General features: G+C 37.6%; 1 protein-coding gene across 12 annotated transcripts in view; it reads right to left on the bottom strand.

Annotated features, from left to right (window-relative positions):
- Positions 1-21,861, bottom strand: part of COPB1 (COPI coat complex subunit beta 1) — a 57,426-nt gene that overhangs the window by 23,449 nt on the left and 12,116 nt on the right. For all 12 annotated transcript variants that reach the window (XR_012159340.1, XR_012159341.1, XR_012159342.1 and 9 more), the window contains 18 exons: positions 20,518-20,687; positions 19,658-19,772; positions 18,374-18,466; positions 17,659-17,796; positions 15,815-15,934; positions 15,121-15,228; positions 14,878-15,024; positions 14,074-14,219; positions 12,737-12,833; positions 11,919-12,079; positions 10,615-10,735; positions 9,928-10,155; positions 9,593-9,772; positions 8,237-8,381; positions 6,161-6,280; positions 5,529-5,674; positions 2,163-2,252; positions 1,005-1,160 (listed from right to left, as the gene is read on the bottom strand). Coding sequence is in view for 8 of the 12 variants with exons in the window: in XM_073347459.1 (XP_073203560.1) it covers positions 1,005-1,160; positions 2,163-2,252; positions 5,529-5,674; positions 6,161-6,280; positions 8,237-8,381; positions 9,593-9,772; positions 9,928-10,155; positions 10,615-10,735; positions 11,919-12,079; positions 12,737-12,833; positions 14,074-14,219; positions 14,878-15,024; positions 15,121-15,228; positions 15,815-15,934; positions 17,659-17,796; positions 18,374-18,466; positions 19,658-19,772; positions 20,518-20,687 (2,481 nt within the window). In the remaining 4 variants the exon portion in view is untranslated. The remainder of the gene's footprint in view (positions 1-1,004; positions 1,161-2,162; positions 2,253-5,528; positions 5,675-6,160; positions 6,281-8,236; positions 8,382-9,592; positions 9,773-9,927; positions 10,156-10,614; positions 10,736-11,918; positions 12,080-12,736; positions 12,834-14,073; positions 14,220-14,877; positions 15,025-15,120; positions 15,229-15,814; positions 15,935-17,658; positions 17,797-18,373; positions 18,467-19,657; positions 19,773-20,517; positions 20,688-21,861) is intronic.

Genomic DNA, 21,861 nt, shown 5'->3' with positions numbered 1-21,861 from the left:
TAATAATCACTGGTGGACCTGTCCTCCAGGAAATGATCTAATTCATAACTTTTTGCCTTCACAACACCCCCTGGTAACCAGTTCCACAGGTTGACAGTGCATTGTGTGAAGAAGTACTACCTTATGTTAGTTTTAAGCCCGCTGCTTACTAATTTCATTGGCTGACGCTTGATTCATGTATTATGTGAAGGGATAAATAGCCCTTCCTAGTCCCTTTCTCCCACCATTCATGATTTCATAGACCTCTATCATATCCTTCCTTGGCTGTCTCTTTTCTAAGATCAACAGTCTCAGCCTTTTTAATCTCTCCTCAGATGGAAGCTGTCCCATATCCCTAATGGTTTTTGTTGCCCTTCTGTATACCTTTTCCAATTCTAATATCTTTTTTGAGATGGGGTGGCCAGGACAGCATGCCATGCCATACTATGAATTTATATAGTGGCATTATGATACTGCCTGTCTTATTATAGATCCCTTTCTTAATGGTTCCTAACATTCTTATCCTTTTTTTTTTTTTTAAATAGGATCCTTTATTCCAACTTGAGTGAAAATTAAAATGGTTGTTTCAACACTTTGAGAAACAGTATGTCGGGCATGTTGGTGGTACATTATGTTTTTTAATAACAAAAGAACATAGGACTGCAAATGGGATGTGTAAATACAGCAAAATCTTGGACTATTATAATGCACTGCTGTATGAGGCACGTTAATTGTGTTTAAGTTACCCCGTTCCACCTAACTGTTGAAGTGCTCTCCCCTCCAAATAAAAAAAAATAAGTCAACAATCATGCTGTATAAGGGTAGTGGAGATGGAAGCTTTTCATTCAGAAGAACCTAGTTTTAAAATTGAGACAGGGATTTTCTTCTTCACCTTGCCTGAAAGTTGCCAATCTAATTAAACAATACTAAAAATTAACCATAAACTACAATGCAAGCTCTGCAAATGTGTATAGAACTCAAATAAAAATTAGAGAGACAAAGCTTTAAAAAGAAACCATCATTACCTGACTCTTTGCACGAATTCGTATGTGGCCAGTGACGGGAGCATCTGGTCCAAGATGAATTGGCTTTTCAATGCTGACATTTGCAAGTGCATCTTCTCCAAATATGGAACGTGCATACAGATTGGCAGCCATAAAGCCACAGTAACCAGAAAGTGCCTAGAGAAAGAACACTTAAATTTAACTCTTTACAAAAGGCTAATTGTCCTTTAACAGACACATTTTGATCCATATTAAGCACAACTCAGCAGGTTTTTATATTTAAAACCTATCCTTCTAAATACAGCATTTTGTAAGATACCTAAACTCCAGTTCTGAAGGAAACATTAATAGATCTTTCTAAAATGAAAACTGACAGAGATTTAATCAAGTCATTTAAACAAGACATAACTGGCATTTTCAGGCTCTGAGGTAATGCATAGCAAAAAGGCTTTAAGAAAGATTAATTCCTACTGAAAGGAAGGAAGTCTTGACCTATTGAAAAAAAATTGTGCTGACCATTCTGAAGCAGATACGTTAGCTGACATTTTATTAACTGCTTCTTGCTCAGCTAAAGCAAGAAACTATTTGAAAATGACCCAGTTAACATGAATTTCCTTTTAGCTTTCTTAGAGCATAAATTTCTAAAGTGTATTAAATACTAAAGAATACTAACATCTTCCAGACTAAACAAACATCTATAAAATTGGTGGAGGTTTATAAATTTAGAAACTAGACCAGGTAAATAATCTAAAGAACACAAACTCCAAAAAGGGCACCGGAAAATACTATTCTATATAGGTTCCTACACTACGTTCAACATCATCAGTATCTGAGTGCCTTCCAGTAGTGAATTAAGCAACTGGACTACACATCTGTTGTGTAATGTTTGTTTTCTCATCCTCTCTCTAGAGGGACAAGTGTGTGTAGGAGTGAGTCTGTTTGTTAATTTTTTAAATATATAAATATATCTGATGAGAGTTCTCAGAAATTTATCCTATGCAACGTGTCTTGCAAAGTTAGAATAACTCTACATTATTCAAATAGTGCAATCAATGCCCAAGAAGAATTCAAGAAGGGAGAAAAAAATGCTATATTTTGGAATCCATGTCTATTTATACTTGCACAGTAATTTTACTCCAGTTTAAAAAGTGCTTGAAGAATTTTCAGCAAGTATCTTACCTTCTCTGGGGTAAGGCATTTCATGTTGGTTGATTTTAGTATGTGCTGTAAGTATTCATTTAGATCAATGATGTTTGTATTAACTGTAACCTTCAAGAAAAAGAACAAGGTGTGATCATTTTCATCAGCTTCTCTGACATGTTTTAAATAATTTTTCTTCTAGGACTATAAAAAAGAAAGCGTCACTGTCATTTATCCTGTAGTAGCATACTGTACTTGTTGATGGCTTTAAGTCCTTTTATATTGGAGAATCTTACATAAAGGTTTCATCTTCCACCATCCAGGGGTTAAATAGGAATGGCCTCTTACTTTCTACCACATATTTAAAAATTAGTCAGAATAAGTGTACATCGTACTTTGCTAAACATGTGGAAAGAGTCCATATCTTGAATGGTTGCTTCAAGTCTAGTTACAGGCTAAATGTGTACATTTGAATTACCACACCAGAACAAGTCAAAGATACATGTAGTCCAGTAGCTTTTCTCTGACTGACCAACGCTAGAGGTTACTTTGCCCTTCAATGAAATACAGCCACCCCTTGAAAAAAGCAGCCATTCTATAGTGTACTATGATACTGTTCAACACTGTACAATGATACTGAGACAGTTTAGGACAAAGTGAAGAAGAGTATTGTATCCAGCTGAAATTGCTAGAGAAATGTAGGTAGGATGATCGTAATTAGAGCAAAAATTTGGAAAAGACACAAAAACTTAATATTCTTAAAGTGGCACTGGAACTTTAATGACTACAAGTGGTAAGGACCTGTTTTATATGTCTGAGAGGCAAGATAGGCTTTAGGTGTTTACTTTAAACTCCTTGGGAGAAGGGGTTTACTATGCTAATTGGCCAACAGAAGCCTGGGTCAGGTAGAACTGCACAGAGGTCAAGTTACTGCAAGAAAGGTTGTGTGGAGCAGTGAGAGTGAGTGTGCATGAATGCGTGTGCATGCATTTTTCCTTTTTTCATTGCTAGAAGCTTTCCCATACCAGAATCAAACTGCCTTTGCTAGATCTCATATCTTGTAGATCCAGGATTACTCGAGGCTCAAGACCCAGGGAAGGAACTCTCAGACAAACTGGATGATGAAGTCAAGGGGAGCGAGGAAGGGAAAGGACACAAGTACGGAGGGCTCTACGGCCTCAATATTCCAGGAAGCACACCACACAGCCTCCTCTCAAAGATCTTTTTATGATGGCTGCCCTAGTACATCAAAGCTTACACAAAAAAATATGACCTTGGATCAAACCTTGCCAAAAGATCCATGTACTTGCTGAAAAGCAGTGCCCACGGAGAAGGGTGCAGCTGGCACAACAGCCAAATACAGAAACCAATCGCTTTGAAGTTGCTCTTGGGCCAGCTCAGCCACTGCCTGTGCTAACAGAAGAGGGCTAAAGATCTACCATTTGCCTAGGGGAGTTCCCAGCCCCAGTGTTTAGACTCTTATTACCAGACAGAAGAAATTTAGAGGGAGTAGGGGGAAAAGAAAAAAACTGGGGAAAAAGATCTGCCTGAAAAGTATGTGAGCATTCATTTTAGTTGGGTACAATTGTAATTTGCTGTATTACAGACTGGGATTGTACAGATTTTTTCTATGTAATGACCCTAATGAGTTGCCCAATTTGATGTGCATATCACATGCAAATTAATTCCACTCTTTTGACAGGGTTACTGGCCTGTTGGATAGCAGTAAACAGGATATATTTTGATCTAAGCAAGGCTTTTGATACAGTCCCACGTGATATTCCCACAAGCAAACTATGGAAATACATTCAAGATTAAATTATTATAAAATGGTTGGAAGATGATTCTCAAAAAGTAGTTATTCATGATTTGCTGTCAAATTGGGAGGGCAAGTCTATGTGGTCCTGCAGGGCCAGTCCTGGGTCCAGTACTATTCAATATTTTCATTAATAATTTGGATAACGGAGTGGAGAATAGCCTTATAAAATAGGCAGGGAGGGGTTCTAAGTTTGGGGCCGGGGGTGGACAGGGGTGGAGGGGTTGAAAGCACTTTGGAGGACAGCATTAGAATTCAAACCTGCCTCAAAAAATGGGAGAATTGGTCTGAAACCAACAAGACAAAATTCAATAAACACAAGTGCAAAGTACGTCACTTAGGAAGGAAAAATCAAATGCACAACTACAAATGGGGAATAACTGACGATGAAGCAATACTGTGAAAAAGGATCTGGGGCAGATTACAAATTGAATACGACTCAACAGTGTGATGCCGCCGCAAAATAGGCTCATATTCTCGGGCACATTAACAGGAGTGTCCTATGCAAGACAAGGGAGGTAACTGTCCCACTCCACTCGGCGATGGTGAGGCCTTACCTAGAGTATGACACCCAATTCTGGGCACCACACTTTAGGAAAGATGTGATCAAACAGAGGACAGCAACAAAAATGATAAAAGGTTTAGAAAACTTGACCTATAAGGAAAAGTTAAACAAACTGGGCATATTTAATCTTGAGGAAAGAAGACTGTGGGGAGACCTGACAGTCTTCAAATATGTTAAGGGCTGCTATAAAAAGGATTGTAATCTATTATTCTCCATGTCCACAGAAGGTAGAACAACAAGTTATGAGCTTAATCTACAACAAGGGAGATTTAAGTTAGATATTAAGAAAACTTTCTAACTATAACTGTACTTAAGCCCTGAAATAGGGTTCCAGGTGAGGTTGTGGAAACCACATCACTGGAGGTTTTAAGAACTGGTTGGACAAACACCTATCATGGATGGCCTGGATTTCCTTGTTCCTGGCTCAGCATAGATGCCTGGACTTGATAACTTCTTGAGATCCCTTCCAGCCCTATGTTTCTATGATTCTCTGAAACCTGAAATACGCTGAGCTTGTAAAGATTTCTGCCATGTCCACAAAAATACGTGACAGGCTTCATACACTATACTGCACCACCTCTGAGCCAATTTTTGCAGCTGCAATTGAGTCTCCCTTGGTTTGGAGGTAAAGCTCTCTACATGTGCCTCAGACATAAAGCAAGGCCTGGCTTCAGTAAACAAGTGACAGGAAACCAACAGAAGAATGAGACTTTTAAAACCAATGATCTACATATTTTACAGCTTAGAGACTTCCTTTCAAATCCTGGAGCAGCTTTTCAAATGATGAAGTTTGGCAGAAGACAACAGTACACTAACTTATATAGGGCAAGCTATCTGCAGAATGGAAACAGCTGCAACCTTCTAGTTTTAAAATGAAGCTTGGGTTAAGTAAAAATAACCAATATGTTACAGAAACACCTACAGTAACAGAAATCATTTTTCACTGATGGTTTTAGTTGCAAAACTGTTGAGGTAAGGTACGAGTGTAAAGCTAGGCAAACAGATCACCACCAAAAGAACTAACTTTGTTTTCCCATTCAAATTCTGCCCACATCTGGCGGAACTCTGCATCAGTACAAGAAGCAGGCTGGATGTAATCCATGATGTCAATATGAATATCACTGAGGACAACACAGTTTCTGTCACTGGCTGCTCCAGATACATCATACACTACAAACAAACAACAAACCACAGGTTTACAAATTGAAAGTGGCTACAGAATTGTCAACACAAAATAAGCATTCAAGTGCAATCTGTCAGTATAACCAACACATGCAGAGTGTTAATCTCTGTCCTCTTCTAGTGGCTGGATCCCAGATGTTTCAAAATCTCCTACACCTTTTGAACTAACAGGTGTGGGTCTTTTAGCTCAGGCAGAAGAGGCTCATGCTTTTAGATCCAAAGAGTCTTAGGCTCAATCCCCACTACTGACCACCCACAGACATTGCGTTACACCAGCATGCTTTTTAAAAAATAGCATATATAAAAATATTACATTCATAATTTTTTTTAAATCCAGCAATAAAACGTTCCTATCTTGTAGAACACATTTCACTTATCTGTCAGCATTAAATGCTTTTTAAAACAATTCTACTTTTCTACAGAAAGTTCAGTATTCTAATTTTTTTAAGGTGGCACACAGAATTGTCTACTTACCAATATTACCAAAAATGATACCATTTTCTGTTGAGGCTACTTTGACATTAGCCTTAATGTTTGCAAAATCATGAGGAGCAAGCGTCAAAGGAGATGGTTTTTCCACTAATTTCAAGTCACCTGTTTAAAAAAAATTTGAAAGAAAAGTTTACGAACAGACAGAAGATAAAGTCCAATTAAAATCTGTTTCAGGACACAGCAGATTACCATTTCTGATCTGAATTCTAAAATCTTACCAAAATTGCCATAAAGTCAATAAATTGTAAACACATTGAACCAACATATTTGACAGCTGAAGCACTAATGAAATTGACATATTAAATGTAAAAGTTAATTAAAACATTGTAATGGCCTGATTCAAAGCCCACTGAAGTCAAATGACGGTTGACTTTGGCCACTGGGCAGGGAGGGTGGCCTCGGGCATAGGCACAGGTTAACTTCTATTTTTGGGAGCGGACAGGGCCCACCAGGGCTTGGGCCAGCACTGCATGGCGGGGCCTGGGTAGGGAGCACCACCTCCACCCCCTGACTCACCTCAGCAGGCCACCCAGCCTGTCTGAGTGGGTGGGTGCGCAACCAAATGTAACTCAAAGAGGGGGAGCTCAGCTCAAAAAGTTTGAAACTGTGCACGGAGGGGCTAACTAGGGACTGTGTGCAAGCAGGGGTATAGCTCAGCGTGCAGGCAGAGGTGTAGCTCAGGGTGCATGAAGAGGAGCAGATATGGGCTGTTTGCTGGGAGGGCCTTCGCCTTCGGTCACTGCTCCCCGAGGGCTCTGCCAGCCATGGAGCTGGATCAACCGACTAGGTGGCTCTTACTGGCCGCATGAGCAGTCAGAGGAGGCTGGGAGCTGAGGAGCAGCTGCAGCCTCAGTAACCAGCAGGAGGAGGAGATGGGGGAGTGCCATGGTTGCCTGCTCCATGGCACAAGCCAGACTCTGCTTCTTGACTCTGACCTGGCCAGGTGGTGGGACAGGAGGAGGAAGTGGGGAGGTGTGGAGCTGCCCCCAACGCTGTCCATGGACTTGGAGCTTCTGCCCCGCAAGGTATCAGGGCTCGCGGAGCCCAAGTTGGGAACCACTGGTCTATAATATCAATATTGTATCAATATTCAATTGTATAAAACTGATGTGAAGGAAAATAAAGACAGAAAAAACTGCAGCCTCCATGTGATACACTGCAACCTCCATGTGAAATTCAAGTCATGTGCCTATTCTGATATTTCTTTCAAATTTTAGTCTGAATTTCGTGCTTATGAAAGGTGATGGAACTGTCTAGGTCCCTTATTCATCCACAGAGCAGATAAAACGTGCAACAGCAGTCCAAGTTTCCCCACACTGCCTTAACCCTGACTGCGAAGCAAGCACAGAAAGAAGGCTGCCCAGAAGTTGGTTATAGTTCCCCAATTCTCTGTTCCAGTTCTGGCCCAGGGGCAGGGTAAAGCAGCCTTGGGGCTGCTCTATCATGCATCTGTGGTCAACATTCCCTAAGGGAACCCTATCAGCTGAGCAGAGCTGCAGCACGATGCTCTTCAGCCACTCCTCCTACCCATCTAGACACACTCCTGACCGCTCTCTGTACTTGGAGCTGGGAGGGAAACGGGTTCAGGAGCCAGCTAGACTGGCTTTATGTATGCTCACTGGGGACTCCCCCATGCTGACAATGTTAGGCTGGATTCAGTGTCCTTAGCACCCTGGGAGCACCGCAAACAGAACGGGGCAGATCAGAGGAAGTGCTAATGTTTCTAGAGGGAAAAAACTAAATAAAAAATTAAGCTATTTTTCTAACTGAAGTGTGACAAAAGTAAGTGTGAAACCAGATACAGAAATATTTTGTGTAGAGGTACATGATCACATTATCAGTACCAGCAGAAAAAAGTTCACTTGGTCCATGAAAAATCAATTCTTTAAAAGGCATTTTAAAATACCTTTTAAGATTGTAAGTAGTCAGTTTTATTAAACAATTCTTTAGGCATTTATAATATGAGATGCAACTTCTTGTACTTCAACAGTGTCCACTGCTTAATTTCAGACCTAATTATATCAACAAATATTCTTGTTGCACTAGATTATTCCTTACCTAGTGTGGCTAGTTCTAATGTGCAGTTCTGCAAAGTATCACTGGTCTGGTTTACTACAAGCACATCCAATACAATATCATACTGGTTGACATGAACATATGCTTCTGCATAAACAGGATCTGAGAAACCTGTCAACTGAGTAACCTGTCAAGGAAAGAAAATTAACACAAATTATTGAAGTATCTTTCCCCATTGTCAGTTTAAAATGTTGAACATGGTCACACAAGTATAGAGATGGAACAGAAACAATATAAAAAGAGAAAAATATTGAGTAAGACAGATGAGAGTGGTAGTCTAAGACAAAACTGAAGATTAAACAAGAGATCTGTACAAAGAAGAGCTTTAGTTTTGTACTTTTAGCTTATTACTTTTGTATTTAAACCCCTGCCCACCCCTGAAAAAACTAACTCTTCATCCTATCAACAGAAGCTTGGTCAACAAACTGATTAATGATTTTTTTTAAAGTAATCAATTTAAGAACCATTAAAAGTTCATAAATTTCACTGTTGAGAGGGTCTTCAGGTATGAAAAGATTAACTAAATAGGCAACAGACACCCCACCCCCACCATATGCATACACTTGATTTTGTTAAATGTAAGTTAAAGTTCAGAATACATATCAGACCCTTAAGGATTTAAAAAAAAAAAAAAAAAAAAAAACTCTAAACCATAGAATCCCTGCCCTTCCAACTTACAATAATGTTAGTTATTTTGTAAAAAAGCAAACATTAGAAACCCAGGAAATGCTAAGTTATGATTAAACTGAACGAAAACCAAATATTGGAAAGTCGTCTTCTCTAGGAATTTTCTTAGGTTTTTTGTTCATTTTTGATTTTTTAAAGATATTTCTGCTTCCTAGTCCCCAGAGTGGGTAGCGAAGTAGGGGTTCTTTCCCTTGAACCCTCCTGAATGGCTTCTTGGGACTATAAGGCAGGAAACTGAAGCAAAAAAATACTGCATGGAGCCAAAAGAGCCTCAGGATACGGGGAGGAAGGAACAGGTTCTTCACTCCATGGCACTCCCTGTCGTCATCCTCCCACCACTCTAATAAACCTTACTTGGCTCTTGAGCCATCCAACAAACATTGCACCACCTCACCGCCTTCTGGTTTCCCTTCTCCAATTCCCACCTTCCCCACCCTATGGGGTCAAGAGAGCATCACGAACCACAGGGACAAAAGGATTCATTACCTCTCAGGACCCCCCGCCTTCCTCTCCAACAAGGAAACCTAACTGAACTTTTCAGATATGATGAGCTTAATTAGGTTCCTTAGCCCCCACAAACCCAACTGTCAACGTTTGACACTAGGTGTGAGTAATACCCTTACAGAAATAAGATACTGAATTATACATTACCTTGTTGAGTTTGGATGCCAAGGGATCAGCAGCTTCTTTTCTTTGCGTGGTCCCCATTGCTGCCAGAAGGCTCAGCTGAAATTGGTCTTCCTTTGAGTTCATTTCATTTTTAGCAGTAAGCTGCATGAAGGAAATGGGGTCATCTGGCTGAATTGTCACATTCCTCTTCTCTGACTCTTTCTGTGGTAAGAAAGCAAAATATTAATTCTATCTTCTAACGTACACTGAAGTATTGAACTTTATGCAGCTCCTGGAGTATTCCTGGATGTGAGCTTTCTTCAAAATACAAGCACCCAAAAGTTTAAGATTACACAATGAAATTTACAATATCTCACCTTCTGAGAAAGTTTCTCCTCTTCTAGTTTAGCTGACAGCATATGAGAAAGGGACTGTCTGCATTCCTTGTTGAAAATATCATTCATTAGAGGAGAACACTCTGACAAAACCTTCAGACATAGGGAGATACGATCCACATCATCATCTGTAATTGGCTTCTTGGGAAGAGAGGACTTACCCAAATGGAGAATAGTGGCCATTAGCAACATAGCCTCAGCAATAAAAGACTAAAGGTGGAAAGGAGAGAGGAAAGGGGTTATTAAATCTTACATAGCCTTAAAAGTGTAGAAATATTTAAATTTGTATTCACCTTCAAGTTTAAAATATGGTTAAAAATTAAAACGATATCCCAGTAGGTAAGATGATTTGTGTCAGCGACTCGTTGCTTAGATTCCAAGAGACCTGCCAGTCATACGAGTTGGAAAGTAGTAAGAAATGTTTAGTTGAGGTTGATGTTGCTTTGATTCCCAACTGATTTAGTTGGAGTTGGTCCTGCTTTGAGAGCAGGGGGTTGGAATAGATGACCTCCTGAGGTCTCTTCCAACCCTAATCTTCTATGATTCTGTTTGGGACTAGATTAATTATTATCTATCAAAAACTCAAGGAATTTAGACATTTTGTTTTTGGGCCTCTCTCAAAAGCTTATGATCAGATCTGTAAGAACTGCCAGAGGAAATATGACTTACATTTTGTTTTTTCTTTTCCTGAACAAGAGCCATATAGCGTAGAGCAATCTTAGTCAAAGTTGTGGCAAGGGAAGCAGCAACAAAGAAATCCCCATCCAACAAAAATCCTCGTAATGGAGGTCTGCAAAGAAAGTCAATCATGAGGGGTTGGTTTTGGAAGACATTGTCTCCATCCTCCTTTTTTCCATACTTTACTTTAGCTCTCATATTGTGAGATCAGTGTTGTACAGACGGTTTGGAAGGTCTCAAGAGACTCAGTGAAGTTTTACATACACTGGCAGTGAGACGGGAAGTGGAAAGAATAAAGGATAACTTTTACTTTTATCATCAAAGGATCTCACAGCTCTATACCAGTATGAGCTACCTAAGCCACAAAATAACTGTGAAGTAGATAAGAGTAATCTTTTCATCCACCAGTGAGATAGAACATGCAACTGTTTAGCAGAGCACAGGAACATTAAGCAGTAATTTAGGTAACAAGTGACAAACACCATACACAATTAAAATCGATGGGGAAATTTAGGTAGACAGAATGTAATTTACCCAAATCGGAATTTGGCCAGTACATCAGAGTTAACAATGTAATTTTACAAGAAATGCCATGTGTTGACTAAAGATCACAAGTGGTCAAAGTATTATCTGGAAGATAATAGCCTTCAGTAGGGCAATGATCTTTACCATAAAGCTCAGGTATTAATTCAGCACCAAAACAGAGGGAGAGACTAAAACAGAAAAGGAAAGAATAGTAAGACTCACGGATAAAATCATGGAGAAAAATGGAAGAAACAAAGAAAGAGAATGACAGAAGAGAAGACAGAAAGTGGAAAATAGAAGAAAAAACTCTCAGATTTCCACTGCCAGTCCACATCATAAAGCTACAGACCAACCCAAGATTAAAAGAAAATATTAAACTAGATCAGTCTATCACAGAAAAATGGATTCCAGAAAAATACACTGTTTTCTGGAAAAGTGGAAACAACTAGAAAATGTGGCTGTTGCTGCTACAGCACCACATTTTGGACAAGTATCAATCCACCCTGTTTTGTGTGCACACGTAAGAACTAAAGGGGTGATAGACACAAGTTTGCTATTGGAGATTGACATAAGTAAGAAGGATATTGAGGGGCAATAAAGCAAATGAATGTTTCAAAACACACACCAAAACCCTCTCCTAGGAAGAAATGTTTAGCGAAAGAACACGTGCAGAAGTTCCTTTTCAGACAGAAAAGAATTCTGGAAAGGCTTTAGAGTTCTAACCATTTTTAATGTAGCTACCACTAGTAAAATATAAAATGCCTAGTTACCTATCTTCTTCCTTTTTGGCAGGTCGGGAACTACTGAGGGCACTCTGTGTAGCATAGGTGCCCATCTCCGTCACCAATTTTTGGGTTGGACCCACAGTCACCTCCTCTTCTGGTTTCAGTTCACCAGCTTCTTTCTTTATTTCAGATTCCACTATTGGGATCTGACAATGAACAGGAGACATTAAATATATGCTAAATTAACAAAGAATTCAGTAAATAATTTGAATATAAAGACAATCTTTTTGTTTTAAGGAAAGCAGCCTTTTTTTCATACAAGTGTTGTCACTTTCCTCAGATTCTCCACCTTTTAAACAGGGAAAGGTGAATTACAGCATAATAATTTGGACAATTTTTCTAAATTTCTTCTTGAAGGGGGTGTTAATGTACCCAGGAGTTCATCCCAAAACAGGAATAAGCCTTGCCCCCTCTACACTGTCTTGGATGCCTTTTACAAATTAAAACCTCATGCACTCCCCATTTGTAAGCAGACACACACTAGCCAAGTTGTACCCTATAATTTCAAATTTGTCGTATTCTTTCCCAATAAGGATTCTTGTTTCCTGTTCTGTCAATGAGATCATCAGATATTGCTTCCTCGGAGTATACGATGATGGTTTATGAGTTTATCAGAAGTAAATATTGATGCATGAGGTCATCAATAATTTTTGCTCTAGAGTAAGACTACACATGACAGAGCCTGCAAAAGTCTAGAAGTTCAAAATACTATTGCATCTTATATGACTTTTTAAATCTTCTCTTGAAACACACATTACATATAAAAATAAAAGCAGAAAGTTTTTTAGACAATACACACATACCTCTCCCAGCGACCTGCGGACTTCTGTCATTACACTTTGTATATCTTCCTTTGTGCTGCAATATTCTCCAAGGATCCACAAAGCTCCCCTGTAAATCCTGAGATAAGAAACATCATTAAGGCATGTTTTCAAGCACTGCTGAAACTAGCATTATGGGTAATGATTTTTCCATTGTGCTCTAATGCACAATGAGGAAGTGCTACACTGAACAGCTTCATGGGGCTATGAGTTACAGCATGAAGAAAAGAAATCACATTGTGCTTACAGAACGCAACAAGCTAAAAAATATATAATGTGACTGGTCAAGACAATCAGCTTTTTGGCACTGCTATCCTATCCCATTGTATAATTACAAACTCAATAGTCAAATTAAAATAACTATACAAGTAGAGTTTTCTGCTAAGGATTTATTCCCAGTTACATTCATTTTAACATCTGTAAATTCAATTCCAACACTTTACAAATGCTTAGCTGAACCGCGATGTTATTATGAGGTCAGTTGTGATGTTTCTAATAAACCATACACATTGAAATTGGGTCAGATTTTATCAGGTCAATAAGGAAAAATATATTCTAGGAAGATTTCAATCAAAACAGGTATTGTGGATGAACAATCCCCAGTTGTTCAATTTAGTCAATCTCCTGCCCAATAGGAAGTTACAAGTTAATCTGGATTGTAATGAAGTTATGATTCAGATGTGCATTGGGTATCACAATAATAAAAGTGGTATAATGTCATAGAAAAAAACGTGATTACTTCTGCTATGACTGAAGCTCTGCTGGTCCATCGGAATACTAAATTTTTAGTGGTCTGCAAAGGAAGCGTGGACTCCTTGCAGCCACCACTTATTTCATATTCTGCTATGTGGATTGGAATTCTTTTACAGGGAGTTCTCTGGTAACATACAATAAGCAATTTCTAGTTTCCTTCAAATGCATTTAAAATCATGTTGTGGTCATCCCTTGGCAACACTAGGTTATTTTAACAGACACAACATTTTAGATTTAGCCTTCATTATCAATTCTGCCGTCTAGTAAATGCAAAGCAAACAACTAACAACTGCATCATAAAAATGAGATTTATTAAGTCAATGTTCCTCACTCAATGAGATATGAATTCATTATGTTTTTCATAAAAATTTGGAGGGAAAGAAATTCCCCAGAAATAATTTCCTGGCAAATATAAATTCAATTTAAATAGGGATGACTCTACTCTGAAGTTTGCTCAAAATAAAATTCTCTCATCTAATTTCTCCTTTCAAACAGTTTCAAAGTGCATGAAAATTCTTAAATTTAGTTAATGTGCAGTGTACTCTTTAAAAATATTTTAAACCTACTTGACAGTTTTAATGGCATGAAAGACTTCCAGCATCTTCTCAACAATAAGTAGTCTGAGATTATCAAACCGCTGAATTGCTTCACGCACAAATTCCAAGACATCAGCAGCTGCAGCTTCATTATTATCACTTAGGAACTCCATCAACTAGGATAAACAGGAGTGAACATGAGCTCAAACAGCACAGTTACATAACTTTAAATGGTCACAAGCTTTACAAGAACTATTACAGCACCCAGTGCTGAACAGCAACAGAAGGAACAAGGACAAGAAACAGAAGGGAATATAGTATTTTGCATGTCATTTGCAAACGGATGTCAAACTGATTTAAGGTTGAGGTACCCTAAAGTTCTCTCTACTAATTCAGAAGAATAAAGAGTACGAACTATATATCTTTTATATTCATGCTTTCATACTTTATTCAAACAAAACTTGTGCATTCCAATAAATAAGCACCTTGAAACATTTTTTCTATTTGCATGGGTTACTGTATACCAATAAAAAAAATAAAAAATTGCAGTTCGCGTTCATCAAGAACAGTAAAATGTTTTGGGTTTTTTTGGTGGTTTTTGTTTTGTTTTATTTTTTGCAAAAAATAAAACGTATAGAAGATGGGTAACCTGCAAATAACAAAGAAGCCCTAAACTTTTTAGGGTAATAAAAGTATAATTTACAATAGCACCATTACAAAGAAGATATTAAAAGGTAAGATCTCAGCTTCAGTTATTTTCTTGGAGAAAGTAGCAAGGATTTTGGAGATCAGTTAAAACACATTTACTGTAAATATAATTAAATATTTGCATACCACAGGAATAACATTTGCAGCCATATCTGGAAACCGAACGCTGCAGGAATGCAGTGTCCGAACAAGCAACTGCCTGTATTTGTCAGTATCTTCATGCTCTGTCACATTGTTTGTTTTAATCACTTCTTTCTTCAAAACAATCACCAGCTATAAAACATATATCAAATAAGTTTCAAAGGAATCATATGCTTCACTGAAGAACAAGCTAGAATGAAACCACACACACAAAAAATACGTATTTACCTCTTCCACATTTCTAGAAGATACAAGATCCAGAGCTAACTGAAGGGTTTTCTTGCGCACTTCTAAATCTGGAGTACTCAGCACTCTCAGTATGTCCATAACCAGATCCTGAAATCAGTAAACACACTTAATTTAAGTTTCAAAACCAACATTTAGTCAGACAAAAAAAATATTTTTCTTGCTTTAATTAAGTCTTTTCTTTTTTGTGCAAATATACAAATTCAAATCTATAGTACAGAATTACTGAAGAGATAGTTAAAAAAGATGTGTAAGTTGTGTATAGCATATTGACAGACAAGTATAATGGTAAAATGATTCTTAGTCTCCATTAAGATTTTTTTTAACTTTTTTTTCCTGTTTTGAGATTAGCATCTGAAGCCTGACTGTTCATGAAGGAAATTCAAAATATTTGTCTAATATGCTGTAATTTTAGGTAGCATTTTTCAAACAAACTGAATCACTTAAGTTTCCAAAAAAGTCACCCCTTATACTGTTACTTCTCATGCTATCGAGTAAAACTAGACCTACACAAAATACTGTTCAGCAGCATTTCATAAACACACCAATTATTTTAAATGTTGAAAGTACATTATTTTTTCTTACCATAATGACAGAATTTTATTTTTATTTTAGTTAAAGTAAAATCCAGAATAGGTTTCCCAGGGCGAACAAAAAACAGCGGTAGGGCACTTACTTGTAACACTCGTTCATGAGCAGGATGCTCTTTCAGCTCAATCAAGCGATCCAGTACAATCAGTTTCACATTGTTATCACTCTCTTTAATAATCAAGTCAATGTAACACTGAGCTGCTGCCTAAATAATAATAAAAAAAGAGTGAAAGCATTTTTTCAAAAAATTTTAGATACCGTGGGAAAGATAAGAACAACTATTTCTAGGAACCACCAATTCCCAGGGTAAACCAATGAAGGAACACACTCTAGAAACATGAGGGGTTATTTTAATGATATGTAAAAGAAACTAGGCAGCTGAACAGTTTTCTAGGATTTCATTGCTGGAACCGTTTTCCAATTTAGGGCTCGCCTGATGACACATTACTGGTAGCCTTTTGTTTGCTACAAGGCAGTTTTACCTATTGAGCAGAGACGCTGGCCAGAAATACCCAGAATTTTTTTTACACTAGCATCCAACTTCAGAAAGTTGCAAAGGCAATGGTGAGGTAGAAAGCTCATCTAAATTAGTTTTGTTCTTCCAGCTCCAAAGGAAATCTCACCAGCCATAACACATGATTTATACTCACACCACAAATTTTACAGGCTAAAGATAGGGTCTGTTTCTACAGTTCCCTCTTCCAAAAAGATCAAACAAACAAAATATATAATGTGTTCAGCTGCACATTAAGGAGCCAATCTTGCAAGCTTTACTCAAATGAGTAACCCATACCTACACAGGCTGGCCTACTTCAATGAAGCTACTTGCCTAGATACAGAACACTCACATAAAAATCATACCATTAGAATATCCTAACATGTTCTGCAAGTTCATGACAAAAATTAAACAACAAATTTAAAAAAAAAAAATCATGCTGATGCCAGCTTATAGTACACAGACCTGATCCAAAGCTCAATGAAATGAACAGAAAGACTCCCACTGATTTCCACAAAATTTGGGTCTCCACAATAGACTAAAACCAAACCAGATATGCTAATACTTGTTGCTGTTTTAAGTATGGTTTTAATTACACGGATTCTAACTATCATATCTCATTTAGCAAAAGTGACTGCACTGCAGCAAGAACATAAAAGAATGAATACTTCACTTGACTTTGAAACTATAGTAGAGTGACAAGGTTGGAGGGGTAATATCTTTTATTGGACCAACTTCTGTTTGTGAGAGAGATATGCTTTCAAGCCACACAGAGCTCTTCTTCAGCTCTGGGAAAGGTATGCCTAGGGTCACAATGCAAAATGCAAGGTGGAACAAATTGTTTAGCACAAGTAGTTAGCACATACTGTAAGGTACCATTCAAAGTAGAGTTTTTTTATTTTTTGATACTATATAGTGTCAGGCTGACTGCCCTTTACATCACAGACTTCTGTTTACCCACAAAATGGGCACAGAAAAGCCAGCAACAGCATAAGATTGCTCAAACCTTCCCTGTCCCATTAACAGACTTCAGTCCTGACCTAAAAGGACCACAATTATGGATGAGAGCGTAATTTAGTCTCTGTAACTATTCAGCATTTGGCTTCATTGCTAAGAGTGCCAAGAAGATTGCAAGTTAGTATCAACTGTGGAGGTGGTTTGTGTAATGTTTACATCTGTCCACTGACAATTGGATAGAGACCACCAACTCGTTTCCTACTGGCCAGTGACATCCAGAGGCTCACTTTAGCCAACCATTGAAAAGGGAGATAGTCACAAGATGGTTGAGTCATTTGTCTAGTGGCAAAACAGTCATGCGACAAAGAAAGTCAATCTTTCAGACATTACACATGTTAAACTGTAATGTATGCTAACCCAGTGTAATGTAGAGAAGTTATTAAAGCATTCTTAAACATCATAAATCACTGCAATACCTTGATTGCTGTTGGTGCACTGGAGAGTGTAACTAGTGTTCCTGCTGCTTCATATTTTACTGCAGGACTAGATGATTGCAATAAGTTGTAAATACAGCGTATAAATCGAGCTCTTTCTGATGGATTAGCATGACAGACCTAGATGAGAAAACAATAGATGGAACGCATACTGAAGAAAAATAAAAAGCTATTTTAAAAATACAAGAACTCTAGTTTATCTCCTTAATTGCCTCACTGCAGGAGGCAGTGAAAAGCAGGAATGACCTTGTTTGAGGATAAGAGCCCCTCAGTCTAGGTTGATTGGAACCAGGCAATATGAAGTAAGAGAGTATTATACACCTCTTAAAATCTCAACTTGTAAAGAATGTCCTGCACTAGCTAGTCGTATGGGGTACTCCATAAATAAAAGAGGGAAAAACACAGAAAACAGAAACACACTTATTCGCAGTCCAGGTTAAAGCAAATCAGATGTGTGCAAATTTCATTGCTTTAGCTTGCATCTTCTAAGCTTGACCAGTCCATTGCTTTTAAGAGAAATTATATCCAGTTCAGCTAAACAATGAGTCATCATTCCCAAATGGACTAGCTGCTCATTTAAGACTAGATTTCTAGTTATGAAACATCTCACTATCCAGCCAACCTTTCTGAACTGTATTTTTTCAAAATAGAGTGAAAACACACATTTGTTTAAATGACTGCAGTCATTTTCCCATACCTTGTAAATTAGTTCAACAATAACCAGCTGAAGAATGTCACCAAATGTCTGGACTTGGTCTATGCAGGTACTCAAATAATCCAAAGCTCGATCCTATGGAAATAAAATAAAAACAAACCATTCAGATTACTTGAAAGACTAGAATCTGTATTAAAACTTAACAAAATGATCACAATATAAAAATAAAAAGCACAGATTATTCCTTCTGCTACATTCAACTTACTCTTTTAGAACAGCCCATAAAACAATATACAAAAATAAAATTACAAAATAATGAATTCATTTAGGCCCTAAAGAGCATTATCTTCACACAATTATTTGCCGCCAACCAAGCAAATAGGTCAAAACCTCTTATAACCAAAACATTATTGCTGCATAACAAATATTTCAATTTTTGATCAAATGAGGCAAAAGGCTTCTGAGCCAAGATTGAAAATGTCATTTGAGAAATAAATAGCTAATATAAGTTACAAAATGGTAGGTAATGTGGCAAATCTTCATACGGCTAAAAATGATTATGCCTCTCAGTGCCAGTGTATCTCCCTTCCACATAAGGGGACTGCACCATTTGAAAACAGAGAGGTGTTAAGGCCTCACTTACCTTCTTCTTCTTCAAGATTTCCAAATACTTCCCAAATCTATGAACGGTCTTTAAATAAGGGATGCAGAGAGGCATATTTGTTGTATTAAAACATCTGCCATATCAAATTGTTTACAAATAGCTCCATTAGCTCTACGTTTAGAGATTTCACACTCTTAAAAACCCTGAAAATCCCCGGCAAGACAGAGATGGACAGAACTGCAGAAGCCAGGGAAACTTTAATGCTTTACTTATTAAGCTGTTTCTGCAAAAATAATGTTCGAAGCCAGTGTAAATTCACATTCTGAATAAGCAACCAGTAAATGATATACCGGAACCTATCTTCAGTCAAAATAGAACATTCAGCTACCTCTGCCCCAAGTTAAACAGCCAAGGTATAACCAGGGAAACAAAGCATACAGTACCTCTCAAAAATGTATTCTTTTGCATGACCTAAGAGCTTTCCTACCTCAAATTTCTGTACCATGTATTTTTTATTACCAATGAAACCTTTAAAAATATTTCAGTTCTAGTTTATAATTTTCATGGTTAACTAAATTGCACCTATTTTATGCAAAAGTGAAAATTGAAATTTACACCACTAACAAATCAAACAACAGGTTAGTCAGTCATTAACTAGATGTTCAAAAATAATCTTAAGGAAAATATCAGAACCATGAGAGAATTAAGACAACCAATTTTACCTGATCTGCATGAATTAGCATCATAAATGCATTTCTTTTGCAGCTTGCATCTTTCTCATTCACCAGGAAATCATGGATCAATTCAGGAGCATCAGGTATAAGATGTTCAAAGTTTCTTTTAAAAAAACATTTTGGGGGAAAAATGTAAGAAAGGTAAACAGAGTGATATAGCTAAATACTTAACTGCATGTGTCCTACATAAATGTTTAAAATGTGAAGGATCTGTATTTTTTTGTTCAAAATCCTTTGTGCACTTATGTTAAAAAGTGTGTATATTCCTTACATCCATTCATTCATATTTATTGAATTATTGCTTGTTACTCTGGTAACTAAGACCTCCCTTCCCCAATGGTTTTGGTTTAATTTTAGTTTATTTGTATTATTCAATCACACAAATACAGTTTTCATTTGAGAACAACTTTCACATTACTGCTACTGCATATATAACAATATATATGCTACTGCATATATAACTAAATCATAACGTTGTACTACTTAATTTAAAAAAAATAAAAATAAAATTAGCCGAAAGTTGTCCCACTTTCTATGTATTCACAGCAGCTGTACAATCTTCATTCCCAACAACCTAAACTAAGCGGATTTCAGTGGAGCTCTGGGCAGGTGCAGAGGTTTGCCCACTCAAAGTGGCTTGCAGGATCAGGGCCTTAGTTATAGTTGACAAAGCTGTAGTGGTAAAAGGTACTATATATTCTAAGCCTACTGAATTAAGCAGGATCAAAAATAAAATTCCAATGAATCTCATAGTAGCCTCCTTTTCTATCAGGACTTTCCAGGTGAAATCCACTGACATTAGCCTGGGCCTCTTGGGTCCAAAGGTTTAAATAATTCACAGTTTTTACCTGTAAATTGTGTAGATTGCCAGGACTGCATTTCTGCGCACATAGCTGTGACGATGTTCTAAACATGCACGAATAGCTGGCATCAAAGGTTCCAGTAATTCTGCTTCTTTCAGCTTGCAAAGAAAACGAAGAGTAGAACCCCGGATAAATTCATTGGGGTGCTGAAGATCCTAAAACAAGAAAAGTAAAGTATTTGTGTTTGCTGAAATACCAAGTTTTACCATTTTACAGTTTCCCCTGCTGGTAACCATTTGCCCTCTGAACTAGAGCTAAAATGACTGATAAACTTTCAACTTTGTAATTAAACTAGCAGCTACTGAGATATAGGAGAGATTATTTTATTTTACACCCTATATATAGATTTAGAACCATTGCCACATATGGGATAACAGATCTTTCTCTCTTCAGTGGAGAAAGTGGAATAAGGGAAATCTGTATGTCCAAAACCAAAACATAAAGACAGCTGAAGGCAGGTTTGGTACTACTTGTTATAAATGGTAAAACACCCAGACACCTCGGTGGCATTGCTACACTACTTGGGCTCAAGTTTTTAAGCTTTTACTGCTACTTGTAGGGTTCCAATATAGTTATTTTTCCTTATCAACAAAAACAAGCAAATTCCTAAAGTGTTTCAGACCCAGTGGCAACCATGCTGAATGATTCACTACATTACTACATTACTCTGAGTTGAAAATGGCAATTAAAAAAAGCCTAGGAAAAGTAACTGACTATCCATATTTTCATAATTTGAAGATTTCATTGGAAAGAGTGTGGTCTAACAATGCCATTGTATTACTCCAGACTGTCAACTAGATCTCAAAGTCAAATGTTTCTGATAGTGAAGTTCTCTCACCATTTTTCAAGGATAATGTTAATCAGATTCAGGACAGTCTCAGTGGCACCAAAGCAGTAACATCAGTGCAAAAAAGAATGAATGTACAGTCTCTTTCAACAGTTTCAGAACAGTAAATTTCAAATGCACTGGAAGAGAAATGCTCATTCAGCAAGCTGAAGTTATGACCCTCCAAGTGTAAAATGTTTGTGCTCTTTATTGATAGCTATAAATAATGTCTCCTTGAGGGAAGGCAAATTGTGACCACCCTTAAACACAGGAGGATCTGGTCCCCGCTCAAACAAACTTGCCAATTTCTGAACTCTTTCTGAAGGATAGGTGACAGAATGCCAAAATCTAGCAGCATCCAATATCCTCCTTTTTGGACCATATTCAGTTGGGTCTCAAACCTGGACATGCCACAGAATCTAGTGATGTCAGCAGTCAGTCTCCTCAAAAAGATGGATAAAGGTCAGAAATACAGGTTGATTCTATTAGACCTATGCCACTGA

Source organism: Lepidochelys kempii, chromosome 6 (assembly GCF_965140265.1).
Source record: "Lepidochelys kempii isolate rLepKem1 chromosome 6, rLepKem1.hap2, whole genome shotgun sequence".
NCBI classification, from domain to species: domain Eukaryota; kingdom Metazoa; phylum Chordata; order Testudines; family Cheloniidae; genus Lepidochelys; species Lepidochelys kempii.
Note: the sequence above shows the minus strand (reverse complement) of the source record. Positions and strands in the feature narration are given on the sequence as shown.